General features: G+C 38.1%; 1 protein-coding gene across 1 annotated transcript; it reads right to left on the reverse strand.

Moving 5' to 3' along the window:
* Positions 1-1221: 1221 nt before the first annotated feature.
* On the reverse strand, positions 1222-16550 carry LOC122791779 (C-X-C motif chemokine 11-1-like). Its single transcript, XM_044059704.1, has 4 exons — positions 16434-16550; positions 14430-14556; positions 13164-13253; positions 1222-1310 (listed from the first exon to the last, which is right to left on the reverse strand). The coding sequence occupies exons 1-4, from the start codon at positions 16492-16494 to the stop codon at positions 1301-1303; spliced, it is 288 nt and encodes a 95-aa protein (XP_043915639.1). The 5' UTR covers positions 16495-16550; the 3' UTR covers positions 1222-1300.
* Between the last annotated feature and the right edge of the window lie 275 nt (positions 16551-16825).

A 16825-nucleotide genomic window follows, 5' to 3' on the forward strand; every position in this document is an offset into this window, starting at 1 on the left:
GCAAGAGGAAACAAGGGAGTCCAAATGTGAGTTGAAGAGATTGTGTAAGAGAAGACCTGCAACAGTCAAGCATGATTGTTGAAGAAGGTAGGATTGTGGCATTGAATTGAGACAGATCATGACAGTTGACATGGCACCCCAACCTCATGTAGAAAATAAGAAAAATGGGGTTAGGGGGGTTGATGACAATGATGATTATGGTGATGATGTGCTTGTGTGTGTGTGTGTGTGTGTGTGTGTGTGTGTGTGTGTGTGTGTGTGTGTGTGTGTGTGTGTGTGTGTGTGTGTGTGTGTGTGTGTGCGTGCCTGCGTGTGTGTGCGTGTGTGTGTGTGTGTGTGTGTGTATGTCCGTGTGTGTGTGTATGTGTATGTCCGTGTGTGTGTGTGTGTGTGTGTGTGTGTGTGTGTGTGTGTGTGTGTGTGTGTGTGCCTGTGTATGTCCGTGCATGTGTGTGTCCGTGTGTGTGTGCGTGTGTGTGTGTGTGTGTGTGTGTGTGTGTGTGTGTGTGTGTGTGTGTGTGTGTGTGTGTGTGTGTGTGTGTGTGTGTGTGTGTGTGTGTGTGTGTGTGTGTGTGTGTGTGTGTAGTACACCATACAGGGACTACGATTCTGCAGTACAGAATTCTCTTTTGTCTTGGTTTTATTGCCATTCTATTATGCATATTGTGAGATACTAAACAATATACACCTTATGAGGCATTACAAAGCATAGCTTTAAATAACTGACTCCTAAATTAGAATGCAACGGAATATGCTGCAGTTACTTCTACCTTCTATCAGCAAATATTAATGTAACAAAGCAACTATGCCTCTCTTGTTTCTACAGTTAGCTTATACAAAAATACAGTATCATGTTTTTATTACATTATTACTAATCAGAGAACTTACGAGATACAAAACTTTGAGGGAACAAAATTATCACTGTTTTTTCTACTTTCTCCTTCATCATGGAACTGAAACTTGTTTGAAATACATAACAATACATTACAAATCTGAAAAAGCTAAATGAATTGCAACTCAGACTTAAGCTGTGATGGTCACTTAATTCAACAAAATCCAGAAAATGTCTTTCTTTACAAACAATGGATATGATCATGCAGAGCTCTCGCATGTTAATTTCAACTGTCAGACTATCAGTACCCATGTAGATCAATATGCAGATGTATATTGTGACGGAATATGATGTTAACATGATCTGCATGTACAGATATTTAGATTTTGCCATAATTTGATCAATATCTTTTCACTTTTGGGAATCTGTTGTGACAGTTTTCATTTTCCATTTTCATCACAACATCAATTATGAAAATCTGGAAAAAAAAGAAAATAAAAATCTCATCATTTCCTTTATTAGCATATCCCTTACTATTTAACAATGTGATTGTCTGAAAGCAATACATTTTATATATAAAGGCATATATTACTGTGAAAAAATGTAATTTCTCTGAAAACAGAAATGATATAAAGTGAAGCGTTATTTGTGTATGACACAATCCTCTGCTATGTAAACAAGAATACACTGTTTTATTGTGCTAATAAAATGTTTTGATGCTCAGTTTTCTTATACCAGATGAATGAAAACTATAAATCTGAGAGTGCCATGTTCTCAGTTTGACAATAAATAATACTAACCTGCTGGCAAAAAATAAGTTAGACATTGTTAAAGGGTAGCTGCTTGGAAATAGGATGAAATTAATAGATGCCCAAATGAAAACTATGATGTTTGACCTGTGAATTAAACTTAGCAGTACAGCTCAAACACAAACTGTTCAAGATATAGTAACATCCCTGTGCTAAGCTTTAGCTCAGTGGTATTGAATTTGTGCTCAGCACTGACATAATGAGCTGACAAAAGCTGTTAATATTAAGCTAGTTTATCAGAGGATCCCAGCTCATGTAATGTATCTCGCCACTGAATATCAGTTAAATGCTACAGCTACATATAGCAAACAGACTAAGTGACACAATGTGATCCACAAAAAATCTAACATATAGATCATTGCATTTTATTATTTTTACTTATATATTTCACTAACTGGGTTGTCACATGTTATTAGTGGAGGTCTCCTGTCTCGTTAAGTGGTTTGCTTGCAGGAGGCAAATATAGACTTGACAGAAATATCCGGAACTACAGGATGAAGCATATTAATAGCTCATAGCCTTGATCCTGTGTGCTAAACTGCCAGACAGGATGACTATCTTAAGTTATCCTGAAAACTCTCTTGTCAAAAAGATTCAAGTCTTCTTAAGATACTTTTGTCCAAGAATATTAAGCATAGACTGACATGTAAACCTGGCATCACTGTTTTGAAATCATTTCATGTAGCACACAGATCAGCCAGCAGTTTTTATAAAGGATTTCTCAAATGGTATGAGATCATAGGGCATTGGATATGAGGGTAGATAAGAATCCCATGACAGGTCTAATCAGCATTTTTTTAGTGATAAGTTACAGGTTCTACTTATCAACTTAGCCAACACTAGCTTCCTATATTCAGTCCTTGTAACAATGGCATTCCGTCTGCTACATGCAGTCATGAATGTAATTATGTCGGATCCTACTATTTTCATGAAGGCTCTTCCAATCGTCAGTTACCTTTTGTGTGAAGTAATGTTTCTACATGTCTGTCCATCATCTTTGATCAGCCCACCATGCAGCCATACCTCTCAAGTGTCATAGATTTTGCATGATGCGCTGAATTTCAAGGTGTGAAATCTAATCTGCATGCATATCTGGAGCCAGTAGACTTCAACCTCATCTTTAATAATCTTTACCTTCATCTTTCTTTGCTCCCTTATGTATCTGTAAAAGTTTTTTCATCCCTTCCTCATGGAAGCATCTCTTCCTCCACTTGAGTTTTTGCTCCTCTAACTGCCCTACCTGTATCCTTAAATTTTAATTTGTTCATAGATTCATAGGTTCATAGAAGGTTACTAGGCTAACGGCCCTAAAGCCCTTAGAAGTCTACCCATATTTATCCCAAGTTGCCCCAATTATCGGTAGTTAGGTTAGTGAAGTTTGCAGACATAAGGGTCTATGGTAGTTAATACCGACTTCCTCTGTCCAGGAGGGACATGGGTGCTACTCCAGGACTGAATTTGCGATCACCCATCCATTGATCTAGGTTGTGTTTGCAGAAGGTCAGGGAGGTGCTCTGTTTCATGTGAATTGGAAGCTTGTCCCAGAGAAGTGGAAATCTCTGGGAGATGTATCTATTTCTCCAGCATGACCTGTTCATATAAGAGGCTAGGTTAAGATCACTGCAGTGAGTAATCCTCGTGCAGTTTGACTTATGAATGTGGAGCATTTCCATCAGGGTTGGGTCAGAGACTGCCCTGTAACCCAGGCACAGGTCATAGCAACCAGTAGGAGAGAGAATACAGTGAGTGACAAGGCTTTCAGTCTTTCCATGTAAGACTTGTTTTGTGTACCCTGTAATTTCTTGGTGAGAAACCTCTGTGGTCTCTCCAGTTGTTGCAGTTTTCTGGTGAGGTACATGCAAAAGGGAGTGCTGTACTCAATTACTTGTCTGAGGAGGGCCAAGTATAATGGAGTTATAGCATCCTTAGATCTAGATGTGATGCCTTTATTTATAAGATGTGCCACATAGAGAGATATCCTTACTATTGTGGATAGATGGTGGTCAAAGTTCAGGTTACTATCAACCTGAATATCCAGATCACATACTAATGGGTCTACACTTAGGGGTGCTGTCTATAATGTAATTAGCAGGGATGTCAGCTTTCTCAAAAGGAATAATAATGCATTTTTTTGCATTTAGCTTTAATTCATGGCTTTGGCACTAATCATTTGTCTGCATTAACCCTGTCTGCTGTAGATTAACATCATTGCGGGACTCAAAGATTGTTCCTAATTTGCAATTGTCAGAGAACTTGATCAGCCACAGGTCATCCAAGTTTCCTTAGACTTCTGGGAAATAAATTCCAAACAGTAAGGGGCCCAGCACAGAACCTTGTGGTATGCCACTGGTGACTCTTTTGCTAGAGCTGTAGTTGACAGTATGTGTCCTGTCGGTGAACCAATTGGCTAACCATCTGGTAATGTAGTGGTTAATTCTCAACTAGAAGAGTTTCTATATAATACCTGAGTGGGAGATTGTGTCAGATGCCTTGGCTAGATCAAGGTAGGTGGTATGCACTGTCTTTCCCCCACCCAGAGCTTTGGTGACTTTCTCGAAGAAGTCAACTATGTTTAACAGGCACTATCTACCTTTAACAAATCTGAACTGGATTGGGGCTAGATTTTGGAGATTACCTATATTCCTATTAATAAGGTCCATAATGATTCTTTCCATGTCCTTGCAGAGGAGAGTAGTCAGGCTTATTGGCCTATAATTCCCAGGGTTGGATGATGGTCTCCCTTTGTGCAGAGGGATCACTGTTCCTGTCCTCTATTCCACAGGAACATAGTTCACAGGCTGTGATTAAACAGGGATCTAAGTGGGTCTGCCAGGTCATGTTTTAAGTTGCTTGAAAGGCAACCTGGAATGTTGTCTGGTCTCATTGATGTCATGTTTTTGGCCTTGGAGAGTGCTGAGATGACCTGCTGTCTTAAAATAATAGGCTGAGGAATGGTGGCAGGTATACTTTGGGGGATGACTGTGGGGGACAGGTGGGTGAAGTTTGTTCCAAATCTGTCAGCTAGCAGGTTGGCTATTACCTTGACTGAGTATGGGTGGTGCCATCCACAACCAGTTTATCTCATAGCTGGGTATTCCCTTTTAGATTTTGGATGTAGTTAAAAAATGTCTTGTAATTATCCTTAGCTAAGGAGGCAATTTTTGTTTCATAATTAGCTTTGGAGGACTTGACAAGATCTCTAATTTGTTTGTTTGAGCTAGAGAGGGATTTCTTACTCTGCTGAGCCAGTTCCTTCTTGTACTTGGACATTAGTTACTTCCTCTTGTTGTATGGCCTGTTTATACTAGGGGCCCACCAAGGTTGCTTATTTTTTGGCAAGATCTGGTTTTAATCCTGTCAGGTAAAGCCGATTCTATACAACTGCTTAAGTGGTTATACAGGACATGGGTGTACACCTCTGCATAGGAGTCCATGTTATCTGTGTTAAAGGGGGCTTTGAAACTTCTTATACCATCACTTAGTAGGAGGTAATTTGTCTTTGAAAAATTCTTAAGTGTTTTTGAGCTTGATGGGGTACCTGGTCTTATAATTACATCAAACAAGACTGATTTATGGTCTGATCTTACCAGGAAGAACATTACACAGGGGAGGGTGCAATGCTATCCCATGTTAGTGGGTACTATGTCCAGGACATTTGAGCCATTTATGGGTGTGCTGACTAGCTGTTTCAGAGCATTTGCATTGACAAAGTCCAAGAACCTCTGAGCCAGCATGTTTGTTGTTGTGTATGTTTCCCAGTTGATGGTAGGATAATTAAAATCACCCATTAGTAAGGTGTTGAGCTATATGGTAAGTGACTCTGGTAAGTCTAGGTATGCGGTATGTTTTTCCTGTTTCATTGTGGTGGTCTATAGCTAGCTATGATTTGGTAGGGGGGCTTTGCCTATAATTAATTGGAGATGGAGTAGCTCAAAAGAGTCATACCTTTGACCAGTCTCAAGGTGTACTTATCCTAATGAAGATGGATATACTTCCTCCTTTGGTTCTTTCATGCTCATTTTGTGGTCTGAATGTATGGAAGGCATTGTAGCCCTGCATGGCCAGGGTGCTTTCTGTGCCTTTGAACCATGTCTCAGTGACTGCACAGATGTCAGCAACTTCCAAAGTGACAGTGGCGGTTGGTGAGTTCAAATCAAAGGGGGGCTGCAAGAGATAGTTGAATGGGTGTGGCCAATGGAAAGGGGTGTGGCCAGCTAGAAAGGGGTGGGTCTATGCTCAAAACCACAAAAACTGGGACTTGAATTAAATGCGCTACCCTGGGTGCTAAACTGTCATTATGAGAGTCCAATCAAGACAAAATAAGTGTAGAAGAAAAAAATATTTCAATGCATTGTCTACATGACAGTTTACTTAATATCTAGATGGAAAGAAACAGGTTGTGAGGCATGAAAAAAAAATACTTTTTAAATACATTACTGGAATGCCAGTCAAAATCAAGTATAAAAAAAACAAGCAGCACTCAACTCAAACCACGTCTCCTTGCACTGTAGTTCTAATTATAATTTATATTCAGCTTTATAAAAGTACCAAGTAACATGCTGAAAGTAGAAATCTCTGTGATACCCCCACTTGTAAAAATATTTCTTATCCAAAAAGACCTGCTGCCTGACAACAACTATCTACTTGTTTCATGGGGAAAACAGGATCAAAGTAAAAAATGAACAGCAAACAAGAAACAAGCTCAAGATAAATTGCTTAACATATTACTGCACAGGTTATGGACCACACATGATAGATTGCCATTCTGTTTAGTTTACGAGTAAAGCCTGCAAAGATGACTGCAAGTCTCCAACAAATGTAATGAGGGTCTGAAAATACTGTAATATTGTCCTTTATTACAAATACTGTTATATGCAATTCAATACCTAAGGCTTATACGTTATCTAGTTATGTAAATATTCTCTGCATGGCAACAACAAAAAGGCTTTCAGTGTTGGTAATTCTTTAACAGTATGCTTATTAAAGCTTACTTGCATCTTACAATCTCAGACAAGCTTACCTGATGGTCATTAAAACATTGCTACTTAAACACAGGGCAACAGACACTGCAACAACATGCATTTTCTGAATAATAAGCATAAATCAACAGTATAAAATATGACAGAAAACCAGAACATTCTGCAAAATCAAGGACAGATGAAAAGCCGCTGTAGTTCTTGTGTCATCCTTGGATGGGGGGATACTCTGCACACTTACACTGCATAACTGTTCCTTGCCTTGCTTGGACACATCCAGAGTCACTACATGGGGGAGTGGGGTGCAACAAGTATGTCACAATTAGAAATGCCTCTGGCTGATGGTGATGGCCCTGACACATTTGTCATACCTCTCAACCTCAGAGCAAGAAATCTGGACAAAGCCATAAACAGAAATGGTACAAAGGCCCAAAAATAAGGACAATTTTTAAATATTGCTCTTATAAACTTAGAAAGATAATAGAATAGTAGGTCTTGCATTGGTATGAATTTTCTGAAGGGTATGAAATCTGAAACTCAAATGTCTGTCATTATTTTCCAACTTCAGTCTTTAATGGTTTGCCACTAATTTCCCAGAAAACCACAATTTTATGAAAAACAGACCAGAAGTATGAGGCAAAAATCTGGACATTCTGCGAAAATTTGTACAGTTGAGAAGTATGGTGCTGAAGGACAGTGCAGCTAGAGTCTCAATAAAAATAGTTGAGAAGGGTTATGATAAGTTCAGGGAATGGATCCTAAAATTCCATGATGGTCAGATATCTAGGACATGGTGAGAGATAATAGAAGCATTCATCAGGGTGATAGAAAAGTTAAGAAGAAAATATCAGACACTGTGGTTAGCACCTATAAAAGTAACATTAGTGTTGTATGATGGAGTGGTGCATTAGGTGGCCTGGTTACAAGGACATCCATAGTTTGTTTTCAGGTATCAATTAAAAATAGAAAGCCTTTATTAATTTTTTTAAGTAACTCAACAGATTGTCAGTTTGGGGGAATTACCTGCTTGGGGCCAACCTTGAACAGAAACAGACCAAGTAGATTAGTCTTGAATAAGGAAGATTTATAAGTTATTGCATGGAATGAGAGAGGCAGTGAAAGTAATGTTTGAGGAAAGATGGACAAAGCTGTTAGGGAAAACATTAGTGGCCTTGTGGTGCACCCAGATGACCCCTGTTTGATTAGTGTCATGAATGTTGGAGAGGCCACAGAAAGAGGATGGAAGTGAGTCACTGATGTCTGCTTGTCAAGTCTGGGGAAAGTGAAATAGCTTATGCTTACTACGATAAAGCAGCCTTACAAGTCTGGTGAGCTACATGCTACACAGGTGGTGCACTGTTTAGTCTGGAAGTTATGCATGTGTGGGGGCACAGATGCACCTCCCAAGAACAGTACCGGTGGAGCTCACAAAGCTTCCATGGGCAGAGCATTTGATAAAAATAAAGTATATTAGTAGTACAGGATTAAACTGGGGCAAACTCACTGCTGAGTAATGTACATATCAAAGTCAAAGCAATGATATATTCTGAGGTAACTCTCTTAAAATACTTTCTCAAAATATGTGTAAGGCAAAATGCATCTGCAATTTTCAGTCCTAGTTGGGTCAACTCTGTTTGGCACTGGGACAACAACAGTTTCATTCCAGATACATAGAACAGCCTTTTTCTCCAAATATGTTTGAAACAAATAAACCATGAGCAATATCACCCATGACAGAGAGTAGAAAAAAAACTGACACTGTCTGGGTTTGCTGTAGTATTTGATTTTATCATTTCAACCATCCCCTCAACATTAGAAGAAAAAAGATTAGGGAAGACATCACCTTATATTAAATGAACTAATACCACTTTCCAGAGGCTTTCCCTGTATGTTAACAACATTTTCTAAAAAAAAAAATTGGCCAGAATTTTGGGATCCTTAATCAAGATGTTCCCCATGAAAATATTAAATCTTATGTATTTTATTTATTTTATGTTATTTTACATTTGTTGACCGGAATAGTCTGACTGGATACATGTCTATTTTCTGCAGAGGCCTGGAGAGAATAGCTCTAGACAAACATACACAAAAATCATATACTTGAAACATGTTACACATAATTTACAGTCTCTATTCAAACAAGCAAGTTATACAATCTCTCATAATACATAAGTATAAAGATTAACAGTTATGACACAGGCTGAGTGTAATCTAAGTACTAGGTAGAGAGCTAGTCAGGATTGCAACAAGGACAAAGCCAGTGTGACAAAATATAGTTTGAGACTTTTTTTGAATCAAGTTAAAGAGGGTTCTAGAGTAAGATATGCAGGAAGAGAGTTCCAGGTTTTGCCAACAGAGAGTCCCCAGCTGAGTTGAGGGTTTTAACTGTTTGAACCAGCAGTCTATTGGATGAACAAAGTGGCTTGATGTTACTATAGGGCCTGATAATATTTTGAAGTGCAGGCATTTTTTCAGGTTGATTAAGAACTTTATAGGTGACTATGAGTTGGTTATACTGTAGTAGATTAGGCAATCCTAGCCGACCTAGAAGATTTAAGTTATGACAGTGGTGTGTCCTATATGCTGAGCCAGTGGCAAATCTAGCAATATGGCTGTAATAGCTAGAGTGTTTGCTAAGATCAGATTTGTTCAAGTTGGTGAATAATGGGGAGGCATAGAGAAGGGTAGAGATTAGATGGGAATGGGCAATAGCAGTTCTGGCAAGTGGAGTAAGGAACGGTTTAATCCTATATAGTGAGCCAAGTTTTTAATTAATGGTTTTAATAGTGTGATTGATATGAACCAAACCACGAGTTACCTGAGGACTGTGCTTGCAATGTATGTACTTAAAGAATATACAGAGTTTTATTTCTTTAGCAGGTACACTACTGGGTTAAAGTATAAGAGTACACGTTTGGGGCAGGAAAAAACGTGTGTTTTGCCACTAGGTGTAGTTTTATCTAGCGACTGTAAGTTATCCAATTTTTTAGCAAGATGTGCTGGCTTTTATGGGAACGCAAGGGGCTAGCTAAGAGTGCTATGGGCCCAGTTCAGTTAAATTACATAGAGCATATATAGATTGGTTAATGATAAGAACCTTTGCCGTCTTTAATATATTAGGGCAGGACGGATTGCTTCTGCTTTAGGACAGGACAGTTTAGCTTTCCGTTTTAGGTTGGAAACAGGGTGTTGTCCTATCATTGTGAGCCTTTCAGAGAGGGAGCCATATTATGACAAAACCTAGTAAAGGATATTGTAGTTAGAGTTTTGCTACCATACCTTCAATTCTTAACCTTACAGACACATTATATTTTCACCAGTGCATGCATCAGACACAATAGGAGCAAACTTGTCTGCACTGTAACCATTGCAGCGTAATTTGTTAGCAAAACATTTAAAAATCACAAGGTTTTGATTAAATATATATCAGAGGTTCAGTACTTAGTTCTACAAAAGTAGTATAGCATTTATCACCAGAGATTGTAGCTTAGCACAAGTAAATAAATAAGGTAATAGTCGTTTGTGCATAACCCGTCATGAAACTTTTTGTTTTAGCACAATACATTCAAATATATGTTCAATAGGCCCTATGTAAGCATACAATCTATATTTGTGCACTGCATTCAATATCAAGATATTTTCTAACACAGCATTTTCTTGTAGGAGCAGCTACACGCATTTAGTAAATATTATCAGACCATATGTTAGCAGATAAACCACTGTACAAATACACTATGATCAGCTAGCAAATAATACTGATCAAAATATTCTTAATTTGAGCAATTTCACACGTTAGGCAAGGACAAAAACATTTAAACAGTTAATTACATACCACATCACAAAAAAGGCAGCCGACTGGGTCCAGGAGCACTGGGGACTTTGAAAATGGTGGTTAATGTGGGGGGTATTAGTAACCTTGGTACTGTACCTAGAAGGGGGGGGGGTCAGGCAGCCGATTGGCTGAACCAAACCACGAGTTACCTGAGGACTTTGCTTGCAATTTATGCACTTAAAGAAGAATATACAGAGTTGTATTTCTTTAGCATTTACACTACTGGGTTAGAGTATAAGAGTATATGTTTGGGGCAGGAAAAAACTTGTGCTTTGCCAATAGGTGTAGTTTTATCTAGCGACTGTAAGTTAGCCAATTTTTTAACAAGACGTGCTGGCTTTTATGGGAACTCAAGGGGCTAGCTAAGAGTGCTATGGACCCAGTTCAGTTAAATTACAGTGAGCATATATATATATAGATTAGTTAAAGATAAGAACCTTTGCGGTCTTCAATATATTAGGACAGGACGGATAGCTTTAGGACAAGACAGTTTAGCTTGCAGTCTTTAATATAGCAGGACAGGACAGATAGCTTCTGCTTTAGGACAGGACAGTTTAGCTTTCCATTTTAGGTTGGAAACAGGGTGTTGTCCTTCTAACATTGTGAGCCTTTCAGAGATGAGAGCCGTATTAAATAAACCACATCACAAAAAAAGGTAGCCAACTGGGTCCAGGAGCACCGGGGACTTTTCTTGTTTTCTTATGTTTTTTATCACTCCTATATGGTTTCAGATGTTTAAAAAGGCTTTCTTATCCTCTGAAGTATTACTGGCTAAATTTACCTCCTATCTATGCATGTCAGACCTCACATAATTTCTAAAACAAGTACTGCATGTTTTATAGCTTTCACTATTATCTTTTCTAGGTTATCTCTTATATTTTTCCCATAAATTCTCGTTCTTATATAAGCCTTATCTAAAGCTTTATTCCACCAGGGGGACTTACAACATAAGGGTTTATTAGAGACCAGAGGCACATACTCTTCTATTAAATGAAATATACGTCCAGAAAATATCTCCCAGCTGGCCTCAGTGTTAACTGAACATATTTCACCTTACCAGTCCCATGTATTTAGCTTTCCCTGATATTTACAAAATCAGCCCTATAATATGCATGTCTAATGCCTCACTCTTCCTGAATTTCACCGAGACTATTACAGAAATATTTACAGGTGACACCAAGGTGATCCAAACCAGACTGTTCATGTTCTGCATTGGATTCACCTATACTTGTAACACTTTTATCCCAAGCTATGTCTAATATATTAACCTTCCTTGTTGGTTTGGTAACAAGCTAAGAGTGAACATATTCTTTAGTGAAGTCTACCAAGTCGCCAACAACCCCTTTACAACTAGAGGAGTCAGGCTATGACACCTGAGGAACATTTAAATTGCTTGCAATAAAATCAAAGTTATCAACAAAATGAGATGTTAGATTTTACTAAAGCTTATGATGTCATTGATATTTGTTCTGTAATCTTTGTAGAACAACAGGTAGAACACTTTCCTTTGCCACAGAAGGCTGTGGGTTCTATTCCCACAACCCACACCAATAAGTTGGATTAACTGCCCAGTGCAAATTAAGGGGGTGGCACACACTTGAATGTGCTGTCCTTTGGATGAGATGTTAACCTAAGGCCCTATCTTCCTGAGTTAGTGTTATCCCAGGTGGATATAAAGGATGCCACAGCACTTATCGAAAACAGTAGTGTAAGTTTCCTAGTGTGCTGGCTAAATTTCCCCTAGTTATTATGAATACCACTTCAGGGCTGCCCTGAAAGGAGACCATTGGTCTAGTGGGACTAACCTGATCAACAAAGTGTAAATAATAAAATAAATGTCATCTCTATTATGATTTGTGGGTCTGTAAAATAAACATACCATTCACTTTTTTTTCACACAAATGTTCACTGACACAATTTCAACATTCCAGCAGTTATATAATTTATTATATTCCAATTTATCATTTATGTAGAGTGAAACTTCCCCATCTTTCTTGCAAAGCCTAACATTACATTAAGATTTAAAGCCCAGTAAGCTCAGAGGTGAGTTAATCTCAAAAACTATGTCTCAGTAACCATGTAAATTATAGAAAAAAATTAATCACTTGTAAGGATAGCACTTTGATGAGTGTCTGTCCATCCTTTCCTCATGACTGTTATTTCAAGCTTTTCTTAGCCAGTTCCCCATTTGGCAACATCTGCTCTCTGTCTCCTTGAAGTCTGGAGTCATCAGTTTTGATTGGCAGGATTCTATCTTTAAGTTAATGGTGAACTACAATGCTTGGTGATCACTAGTTCACATGCTGATACCCACTATCACTTCTGAGATCTTCGCCCTGTTTCCACTTGAGAACACTAGGCCCAAGATTGCCCAATCCTGAGAAGAATTTAGAATTAGTTGTCTGAGGCCTACCATTATAAGGTTTAGACAATGATCCTACTATTAGGTGCTGCAAAGTATTCTGACATGCATCACCATATTCAAGTCTCCCATCAGCACTATATCCTCTTTTCTGACATTTTAAGGATGTGTCTACAGTTTTATTGTCTTTTTCTTTAGATGTGCTCCCAAATACGAGTATGGCAAGCACACAACAGTATGACATAACTTCACTTACATAACAACATACCCATACTTTAAATTCAGCAGCTACATAATACAGTGGGTTTAAAATTGAAGGGTACCCAAGCTAGTATTGTCTACAGTCTCTTACCTTTGCTTGTCTATAGCATTGATGATCTTCTGCACCCATTTTGACTGATGGTTCAGACATATTTTCTTTCCAGAATTCTTCATCGTTACACTGAAATAAGAATTCATTTTAAATATAGCACAGTTTCCAAAATGTTTTCATGTTGCAAATGAAATTATAATGTTCATTACAAAACGCTTAAAACTACAGTGTGAAAAGTGGAGATGGCTTCTAATGTCTGCTGCTTTCATAAATGTCTTTTCCAAGGAATATGTTAAAATTTGCATTACATACTGGTTTTAAATGTTTTGTATGGTACACCTGATGGTGCATGGCAACAGATCATCACTATGACAACAGTGACTTGGGTTCAGTAACTGACTCAGCCTGTGCTGTAAATTCAGACACAGGGATAGGAAATAACTGGCCAATAGCCTCATCACCCCTTCTAGAAGAAAACAAAATGGATACATTTTGCAGTTTGCCATAACGGTGATCTTGCCAGTTCAGCAGATCACATCATTAAAAATGGCACATTTGAAACATGCAAACATGTAAAAATGTTTTATCTCACAACCATCTGGGTGTCAAATATGTTAAGTCTATGACAGAGATGGAACAAACAGAGCAGTAAAAGAAATCCTCACCTTTCAGTATCTAAGTGGCAGGACCCACCACCCCTATCTTGCCCCTTAGTACAATTAAATAGGTAGCATGAGCAATGAGTGGTTCCTGGGGAAAGCTCCGGTTAGCATGGGGATCAAAAACACAAAATGCTGTGTGCACAATATTCGGAGCAGTTTCATTAAAAGTACTGTGCAGTCAGTTAGTGGGTAGGTATTATTTGAAATGCTGGCTTTACTGGCTGCTTATATATTGAGTTACAGTCAAATTAACCAAATAATCACTGTCCGAGATTAGTAACAGAAAAAGGAACGATACACACAGTAATTGAATAATGTTTAATGCAAACACCACTGCATTATTAATAGCATAATTCATTAGATAATGCAAACATTTCGGTCAGGATTCCTAGTACTGTGTCAGCAAATGCATCATTATTAAACTGTGTGACTCTGAGCAAGTCACTTAACCAGACTGCACTCCTGGGTCACCCCTGATCAAATGCACTCCTTGGTCACCCCTGAAAAGGGCACTCATGTCCAGTACACTTGTCTGGTTGATAATACATAAATAAACAAAATACCACTTTAGCAGTATATCACAACTGTGATAAAGAACGACTGTGTTATACAACAACAGAAAAGTAAAGTACAAAATACTTACATAACTTCAATGTGATCACATGACTGGCTTATCGGGTATACTTCCATTTTTTCAATCAATTTTCTTTGAACAAAACTTAAGCCACTTTGTTTGCAAAGACAACGCCCAGTCATCTCGGTTAGTAATCCTGGGGGAAAAATTATATGAAACACTTTGAAACATTTTTGTTTGTTTGTTTTTTTATTTGCTATATATGTAAGTAGACATCCATAAATTAGAAAACAAACAACAAGAAAAATGTTAAATCCTTCACGCACTGTACCAGATGTTCTTATTATAGCCAAGCCAGTAGTGATAGCCCTGTACTGAAGGGGCAATTAATATGGAATGCTTGAGTTTGGAGATGAACCCTAAGTCAGGAGAGAGAGCTGCACAGAACAAAAAATGACTAGACCACATATATGGGTTGCCTTTTCTTCATGGAAGTGATCATATCAAGTGCACAATACAGCAAAGTTACAGCAGGCATATGCCATGTACACCGCTGTATATACTTTAGTGTAAAAAAATATTTAGTGCAATGAGATGTGCTAGAAGTTAGCTTTTTTGCTCAGTTTTCTCCATATCTCTGCTGACTATCACCTCTCCCTTCCCTCCCAGCTCAGTTATTCACTCCTTGAGAGCAAGGGCTAAGCAAACAAGGAGCCGGTCCATCTTCTATGTGGATGAATGGAGTCCCTAGCCTCCCAATGCATGATTAGAAGCATTAGTAGCACCTCTTAGGTTGGCTATGCAAAGGGTAGCACTTTCTTAAGGGATGTTAGCCAGCAGGATAGCTCATTCTACCTATGTGGGAAGATGTTTCTTCACTCTCCACCAGGTAAATCATGCTCCACACATGTACCTCTGAGTGTGCACATTCATGCCCTCCCCAATGAGAGCACAGTAGAATCTGCCCTTCATTCCCTTCATTCTTCTCTTACCCTGATGGCTCCTTCAGTGCCACAGAAGATGGGGCTACACTTGTGAAGGAAGCCATTTCTTGTAGTTGGTATATAGATCCAGAAATCCAGGCTATTTACCCTCCTGCCTTTTAGTGCTACTTTGATGGCTACTGAAGAGAACAAATTGCAACTACAGAGAAGAAAGTCATTTTGCCTACCTGATATTCATAAATTGATGCTATATATATATATATTGCTCAAACTTGACCTAAACTCTTATAATCTTCACTGACCGGAAAACACATACTGGAAAATGTAACTGGACAAGTCTGCAGCAAAACTGAAGTTTTGCCTAGAGCTGACACTACTCCTCTTTTTATGGCAAGAATTGTATATAAGATAGCTCCTTTAACCCTTCAAGCAAGGGCTGGAAGGATGCCGACAGAAGAGTATGCATAACATGAATTATCTTTTATTCAAAAAAATAATAAGTTTAGCGTATGTTTTAAATGTAACTAAAGAAATGTGGCAGCAAAATCAAAAAGGCAAGGATAATAAATGCTGAAAGAAACGGCCATAAATTCAGAGTCAGAAAGCATCTAATGGCTCTTTATGGCAAAGTTCTATTTTTTGCTTAACATGAGTGTCTAAAGATGTTAAAGTTCAGTTTGCAAACAAATTTGACTCTCCTTCTCATTTATCTGTATTTTATTATTTTTTTCACTCTGTGTGGTTTCAAGGCTATTGCTACGGTAGACAGTTACATAAAGAAAATACACAGTCTATCTTATGTAATCATTAATTAATTTAGCACAAAGTCTAACTTCCACTTCCTCAGGATCCACAGGAAATTACTTCATAAGGTGACATGCTGTAGTTTCTACAATCTAAAAAAATTCACTCATTACTACTCCTTGACTTAAAACCAAAATAAACCGTTTTGCTTCTGTTTTTTTTTTTTTCATTAAAAATACTTTTTGCATAACAGGATATACAAAGTCAGTGAAACTAACATATTATAAAAATAAAACAATGCTTCATTTGTAGAAAAAATAATAAGATTCTGCATTATTTACATCACTAACCGACAAAATAATAACAATAATATTTAAATTTTCACCCTGGACGATGCCTGCAGCGAAGACAAGGGCAAGGAATACAGCGGTGGTAGTTCTAGTCATAATGTACTCTGAAAGATTTTTCCTTTCTGCAGGTAATCTGTGAGCTAAAAGGCTACCGAAATGCTGCTGGAGTAGGCTACTTACAACCTGATATATATATACACAGGATTCAACAAGGGCACTTCCCTTTCATCCTTGTCTTATAGAAACAAGCCACAAGTAGGCACATATCTGGGGATCTCCAATGTAATGAACTAAAAACAACATCAGGGAATTTTCTGTGAGTTTAGTTTTCATTTTCCCAGAACAAATACAGTTCTGATAAGTAAGGTTTGCTTGACAGACACATCTAAATAAAAAAAAAATTCAGAAAAAAAAACTCAGGCACTAT

Source organism: Protopterus annectens, chromosome 17.part0, assembly GCF_019279795.1.
Source record: "Protopterus annectens isolate FY-2018-M chromosome 17.part0, PAN1.0, whole genome shotgun sequence".
NCBI lineage: Eukaryota > Metazoa > Chordata > Ceratodontiformes > Protopteridae > Protopterus > Protopterus annectens.

Excerpts from the sequence above, each read along its gene's own strand:
- LOC122791779 (XM_044059704.1), bottom strand. The coding sequence starts at position 16,494 with ATGACTAGAACTACCACCGCTGTATTCCTTGCCCTTGTCTTCGCTGCA. Across the intron at positions 14,557-16,433 it reads CGCTGCAGGCATCGTCCAGG|GATTACTAACCGAGATGACT; the intron begins GTGAAAATTTAA and ends TTTTTCCCCCAG. Across the intron at positions 13,254-14,429 it reads TGTGATCACATTGAAGTTAT|TGTAACGATGAAGAATTCTG; the intron begins GTAAGTATTTTG and ends TTCTTATTTCAG.